Raw genomic sequence first — 6,986 nt, 5'->3', positions numbered from 1 at the left:
CGCTGGAGGCACAGAGCGTGGCTTGTTTGGAGGACCGCAAGGGGCAGGCGATGAGGTGCTGAGCAGCCAGGCCACCTCCCCCCGCTCCATGCCAGCAAAACGAAGGCCAAAAAAAAAAAAAAAAGAAAAAACTGCAGTCCTTCCAGTCAGGCCTGGTCTCTCCGGGTGTTTCTTAGCCCCAGCGGCCTCCTCTTTGGGCAGCAAAGCCCCAGAAAAACCCACAACCCTTTGCTGCACGACCTTGACACCCCCAAAGCACAAAGCGCCGTGGGCATCTGAGAGCAGGAAGTGCAGGACCTGAAGGGGGTGGCGTGTGCGAGCGGTGCCAGCCCCCCGCAGCTTCCCCCAAGGGTGCTGAGCTGCGAGGGCACCACCTCACGCCCCGTGAGCGCCAGGAGCGTGACTCAGCCCTGACGCAGGAGGCAGCTGCAGCGCGTCCAGGCAAACCCTCCCGGCCCCGGGGCTGGCACTGACTGTGCTGAAACGGAGCCGGGGCAGGGCTCCTGGCCGCCAGCGGCGGGGCAGTGCCGGGGGCTGGAAGCAGGACGCGCTCCTTGTCAGCTCAGCGAGCCGGGACAGGAAGGCTTTACACAGAAAAGAGCGGTTTTCTGGCCTCCGCTGCTGGTAATGCTTTGCTCAGGCCCTGGGGCTGTTGACTCAGGACGGAGGCGCGAGGCCAGGACAAGCCAGGATGCTTTCACCACGCTGCTGTCAGCCAGGACATCTGCTCCAGCCAAATGTCTCCGCCATCTGCGCGCACGGAAGCTCCCACTTGTGCTCACGTCAGGGAAACACCGAGCCCGACCCAAAACCGGAGCGGTTTTCCATCCCAGCGCTGCCGCGTGCGAGCCTGGCCCTCCCAGCCGGCACCTGGCTCGCGCCGCGGGACAGGACCGAGCTGAAAGCCAGCCGGGGCTTCGCTGCCGCAAGAAAGGTCGCAGAGAGACAGGTTTTATGCTAAACTTCTTTAACCATCGTCATTACAACCATGTAAAACACAGCACTGAATACTATGTACAGTCTGTTGGGATCAGAGTAGAAAGGAATGATTGACTTTTTTTTTTCTCCCCCCCAAAAAAACTTCCTTACAAAAAAAAAAAAAAACAGAAAAAAAGCACAGACATAAAAATAGTTTTTCAGTAATAATTATAATACATTAGGAGGAGTCACGGAGGAGGAAGCGTTCCACTCTGTAAACAAGAATAGCAATTCAAATAAAAGCCGACGGTCGCAGGGCTAGCAAAGTGCACGCAGGAGACCCCCCCCCGGCCTCCAGCTGCCCGTGGAAGGACGGGGCCCGTGCCCAGCCCTGGTGCTGCTGCTCAAAGTGCTCAGTTAGGGAACAAAACGCAGCCCCCGGGGCTTGGCCTGGCCGCCAGGCGGTGGCAGCCACCCCGGGGCTGGCAGGGCACGGAGCTGGGAGCCCTTTCCTGAGTTTGCTCGCGGTCCCACTGGCTTCGCTATGGGCTTGAGGCTGGTTTGGGAGCCGGGGGCAGGGGCAAAGCGTTGCCGCTGCTGCTGAGCTCTTTCTGGCTGCCTGAGGAGGAATTGGAGAGAAAAGGAGGGGGCCTTGTAAAACAGCGCCCTTTTAGGAGCAGCAGGTGCCCTAAGACAGGTCACAGCAGGGAGCAGACCTGCCACATCTGCAACGAGAGGCAGAGAAGCTGCTAAGCTGCCCGCCTGCTGAAGGTGCTCCTCAGACAGGGGCTGCAGGCTGGGGAAGAGCTGCCTCGGTGGTGGCAGGGCCAAGTGAGCCAGGCTGAGCCCAGAAGGGGACGTTGTGGGGACGGCCGCTGCTTGCCCCCTACCCCAACCTGCCTTCCTGCTGCAGGGGGCACCGGTGGGAGCAGCGAGCCTGGCCCAAAGGTCCCCGAACCCCGCTGGTGGCTGCCCCCGGCGTGGGGATGTCTGGAGAGCCTGCTGCACGGCTCTGTTACAGCCGGGGGGCTCGGAGGGCAGGGAAACCCCAGTGCTTGGTAGCTTGTGCAGCGGTGCCGCGCAGCGCCAGCTCCCTAAAATCAGCTTTTCAACGTGAATACTGCAAAAGGTCGCAGACGTGCACCAGGGCGCGCACACCGATGGGCGAGGGCTGTCAGAAACGAGGGGCCCAGGCCTTACCTGCACATAAGCGCACCTCTGCGTGCTGAGGACAGAAAGCAAACTGGGGCAGCCCTCGGCTGCTTCTCCTTGTTTCCCTTGGGGCTGCAGAGGCCAGCGGGGTACGGCTCCTAGCAAAAGGCAGCGGGTTCCTGCCCTGAAATACTGCCCAGGTATTGTAACACACGACTGGGTTTCACGGCTGCACAGTTACTGAAGAACATACTCTAACTTAAAACCAGTTTGAGCACCTTTACCCTAAAAATGACCTGTGGTGTCTCAAAAATCCCAACACGGAGCATTCGCACAGCACTTCTCTTCAAAGCGCCTCCCAAACCTCAACTGACGAGCTAACCCCTCTCCCAGCACCCCCGCAAGGTAGCTCCAGGCTCATCCTGCCCCCCCAGAGGGGGGGCAGGTGGGTTTGGAGACTCAGCCGAGGCAGAAGATGGGGTCCCCGACAGAGCAGGGGGTTCCGGAGGAGTTGTGGGCGCTGTGGCCTGGCTGACCACATCCACAGCCGGGGAGCACCTGCTCCTACCTGCTAGCACAAACACGCGCGCGCACACACAAAAACCTGATCACCGCCCCCAGAGGCATTCAGGGGGTGTTTTCTGCTGGGCTTCCAGGCAGGCTTTGGCTCAGGCTACGTTCTTGAAGCAGCCTAAAGGATGAAAACCAGTCTGCGAGGTCTGCTGAGACTTCGAGGGAGCTCGTGCCCGGGTTTGCAGGCCAGCGGTCCCACCTGCTGTCCAAAAGGTGGCATCTGCGGCCACCGCCTTAGGAAAGCAGCAAAAAATACAGCACGTTTGGACTCGAGTTCACTGCCTGCTGCCTTCCTCAAGCCTCCTCCTTGCCTGGAGGGGTGAGGCAGCTGCCGAGGGCTGCAAACACGAGTTTGGCCCCGTTCCTTTGTAGGGTGAGTGCCCACAGCCCCCTGGGCTGAGAAGAGCTGCTGGGAAAGAGGAGCTGGAGGCAAGGATCGGCTTGGATCCCGAGTGGTCACGGGGAAGGGGAGGAGATGGACAGGCCACCAGGACTTCCCCCTGCGTGAAGAGCAAGTGGGAACTCTGGAGCATCATCTCCCCCCCCCTCCGTGCCCAGGTTTTCCTTCCTCAGGCAGCAGTTTCTGGCTAGGCTAAACCAGAAGGGCTGACCCAAGGTTTCTGGGTGACGTGCTCGCCTGTCCTAACTTCTACAGCATTTCCACCCTGAAACTTCACCTGCTCAGAGCAGCAGCAGGCTCCAGCTCGGGCGCTGGGACTAGCTACCAGCGCACACCTCGCCAGGTTCAGCAGGGCAGCAGCCGCCCCTCTGCCCCTTCAGCTGGTTTGAGGCAGCGAGCCTGCTCGCTGCCCCGCGCCCACGAGGGGAAGGCCACTCAGCAGCCTCCCAGCACGCCCGGCTCGACCCTCCCCGCTGTCCTTGCCCCCTCGAGAACTTGAACCAGAACGGCCCTGCCTGGCACCCGCTGCGGGGGCGCCGCTCGGAGCCCCCCCAGGCCCAGGGGCTCACCTGCCCCGGCTGCCAACGCCTCCCCTCCAGGAGAACATCGGCGGGGGGAGCAGGAAGGGACCCTCGCCAGGAGCGGCGGGGAATTGCATAGACTGCCGAGCAGGCGTGCCGCGGCCCCGTCCCGGGGGCTGCTGCCTCCCGCGGGTCTGGAAAAAGAAATGAAGGTCTATTGCTACAGGAATAGAAACGCCGTTGGCCAGACGGACGGGGCAGTTGGGAGGAAAGCCTCTCTTGCTAAATATTTCGGACTCTGCTGCCTTGTGTCCACAGACCCACCACTAGAGCTCAGGAGACAGGCAGGAGAGCAACAAAGCCCACGAGTTCACCTCCCTGCGCGTCCCGGGGCTTGGCAAGTTCCGTCGAGCGACCCGAAATGAAAGCACTTCTGTCCATAGGAAAGAAACCACGGGTGCAAACCAAGACGGAGTTTGTTGGCGGCTCCTGGAGCTCCGGCTGCCCCGGGCTCTCGTACCAAAGCACGGCTCCACGGGCGATGCCGAGGGCATCGCGGGACCAGTGCCGCTCCAGCCCCTCTCCCTCACCTCCCCGTGCGCCCCGCTAAAACGTCACCGATTTGGGCAGCTTTGTGGGGGGAGGAGAGGCTGAGCCGAAGCTGTTCTCGGAGAGGGATTTGGCAACCTGCAGGGATAATTTTGGTTTGGGGCTGAGGGGCGGCCGCGGCGCTTTCAGTGCATTGAATGGTTTCTGGGCGCCCTCCTGGGCAGCTGCTGCCACCGGGGCGGAGGCGGCAGGAGGCAGCTGGGAGGTGGCAGCCAGGGGCCGGCCGGCCTCGGGCAAGGGCAGCGCCACCTGCTTTCTGTTCAACAAGTCTTGCTCCGTGGCGTGGGCCACGTGCAGGGGAGTGGTGGTTTTTACGACGGCGTAGGGGCTGTTCCCCTCGGTTCCCCGCTGGAAGGGGCGCCCCGGGGTCTCTGCCAAGAGGGGCACGCTGCCGCCCGGCTGCCTGTGCGGGGGGCGCGCGGCCGAGCCCAGTCCTTCCGCTGCGCCCGCGCCCTGCTGCAGGCTGGCGAGCTCGCCCGTGGACGCGGACTTGGGTACCGAGCTCCTCGAGTCTGTCTGGGTCAGCGGCACCGCTCCGCACTGCTCAGCCTTGGGGAAGTCCTCGTGCTGAGCCGGCAGAGGAGGAGGGAGGGCATCCACTGCCTCCTCTTCCTCCCCACGCGGGGAAGACGCCTGCTCCACCTCTGGCAGACCACGCGCAGCAGGATCCGGCCGCCTCGGCGAGCTGTCTGCGTTGGAAAGCTGCTCGGGTGCCAAAGCCTCCCCGGCTGGCGCAGTCCCGGATGAGGCGCTGGGGTCGTGCAGCGAGTCCACGGAGCCGTGCGGGGAGGGAGCAGGGCTGGGCGACTCGCGCTGGGGCAGAGGCTGCGGGCCTCCAGGCCGTGCCGGTGAGGCAGCTCTGCTCGTGCGGCCGGCGGCGAGCAGCACGGGGCTCTCCTCGTGCTCCCCCCGAGGTCTCCGGGGGTTGCCGTGCGAGGCAGGCTCTCCGCTCACCGCAGCGGCCTCCTGGCCGGTGGGGAAAGCCGGAGCCTCGCCTCTTGGCGGAGGAGGCTGCTGCTGCACGGCCTCGGGAGCCTCCACCTCGCCATCGCGCCGGGGGGGATGCAAGCGTCCGTCGGCCGCTTCGGAGGCGTCGCTGCCCAGCTGCTCGGGAGTCCTGGCGGCCACTGCAGTGCCGGTGGCTGTCCCTCCTGGAGGCCCTCTGTGGGGTGGAGGCTGCGTGGCGTCCCTGTCCGGAGGCCGCTCGCCCAGCAGCCCGTTCTGGCCGTTGGCCGCCGCGTTGGCCTTCACGGCCACCGGGTTGAGGGAGAGCTCCAGGCCCAGGGGTTTGCGTGGGAACTCCTCGGGCTTCGCTGCGTTGGAGGGAGGGGAGACAGGGGAAAGAATAAATGACGTAAAAGAGGGATTAAAATAAAAGTTGGAATCAAATACGTATATTAACATTAAATGAGAAATATTAAAAATAAAGCAATAAATAAAAATGGAAAAGCAATAAAAAGTTAGAAATAAAATAGTCAAACTGAAAAATAAACATTAAATAAATAGAGCGCCCCTCCAGCAGCGTCCCGCTCTGCCCCCATCATTCCCAAGGCCCCGTTTCCCCCCGCTAACAGCGGCACCAGGAGGAGCACGCAGCGGGACCAGGGCTAAGGAGAAGGCAGTGGCCAAGCCGAGCTGCTGGCCACCCCTCTCTTGAGGGTCACAGCCCCCAGAGGCCGCGGGGAGATGGCAGCAAGGGGTCGGGGGCTGGGGGCTCTGCCCACCTGGCGGGGGGAGGTCAAACTTCATCTTGCGCAGCTCGCTCATCGACACCTGCAGCTGCTCGATGACAGCATCGTCCTCATACTGCAGCGAAGCGGCAATTTTCTCCTGCAGAAACTCCCGCAGGTCTTCCAGCGTCATCTTCAGCAAGCGCTCTGGGGAAGGGCACAAAACCCAGCTGGGTGAGAGCAGTGGCACACCCCGGGGCTCTGTTTCGGGAAGCAGAACAAGCTGCTGTGCTCTGGTTTGTCTGGGTCAGACGTGAAACCCGTCGAGCCAGGGGTTGTGCTGCCCTTTCCGTGCTGGGGTCTGAAGGTGCTGGCCCCTCTCCTGCTGCTGCTCAGGGCTGGGTGTGCTGCCCCTCCTCTTACCCGCCTTCCTGGCGGTGAGAACAGCACAACGCAGGGGCTGGTAGGTGATGGGGGAGGCCAGGACACAAGCTTGGGGCCGTTTCTAGAAGTTCTCACCAATGCCTCTAGGAGGAGGAAAAGCTCCACGAGACAGGCCCAGACCCAAGAGCTGCCTCCACCCATGCCCGCAGGCAGCGCTGCCGACCCGACCCACGCTGTCTTTGCAAACCAACTCGATGCTTTCAGATTTATTTCGGGGCAGTATGTTCTTAATTCAACGGAAGGAAGGGCAGGGTGGCTGTCTGCAGAAGCAGACTGTCTGCAGTCTGACTGCCTGTCTGCAGGCCCACAAGTGCCCAGTTCGCAGTATCAGCATCTCTCTGTCCCAGTTTTAGGATCTCACAACCTCTCAGGGCTGCAAAGCAAGGCCTGGTGGTAGGTGGGAGCAGTTTCTGACTTTCTAGAGAAGCTCGTCAGCTCACCTCGAAGTCCAAAAGGTATCGACAGAAATGTCGCTACCTTGACATTACGTATGAAAACCAGGTTTTGGTCATTTTAGAAGCATATCACCCTTCTTTTGACAACTCGATTCCACAATAAACAAGCAGTAGCTAAGCTCAGGGTGCCTGCTTGCTTCCAGAATTAGTTTTGACAGTTGTAAAGGACAGCGAGCTCAGGACCACGCGTTATAATCTGCTTTCTTTTGGGTGCTCCATGCCCACGCAGACTGGTGACAAAACA

At 61.7% G+C, this 6,986-nt stretch overlaps 1 protein-coding gene across 9 annotated transcripts in view; it reads right to left on the bottom strand.

The window, feature by feature from the left end:
• Positions 1–950: 950 nt before the first annotated feature.
• Positions 951–6,986, bottom strand: part of LOC310900173 (uncharacterized protein) — an 80,220-nt gene continuing 74,184 nt past the window's right edge. For all 9 annotated transcript variants that reach the window (XM_083837674.1, XM_083837682.1, XM_083837678.1 and 6 more), the window contains 2 exons: positions 5,898–6,050; positions 951–5,486 (listed from right to left, as the gene is read on the bottom strand). In XM_083837674.1, the coding sequence (XP_083693800.1) occupies positions 4,171–5,486; positions 5,898–6,050 (1,469 nt within the window). In that variant the 3' untranslated portion in view covers positions 951–4,170. The remainder of the gene's footprint in view (positions 5,487–5,897; positions 6,051–6,986) is intronic.

Source organism: Anser anser (genome assembly GCF_964211835.1).
Source record: "Anser anser genome assembly, chromosome: 5".
NCBI lineage: Eukaryota > Metazoa > Chordata > Aves > Anseriformes > Anatidae > Anser > Anser anser.
Note: the sequence above shows the minus strand (reverse complement) of the source record. Positions and strands in the feature narration are given on the sequence as shown.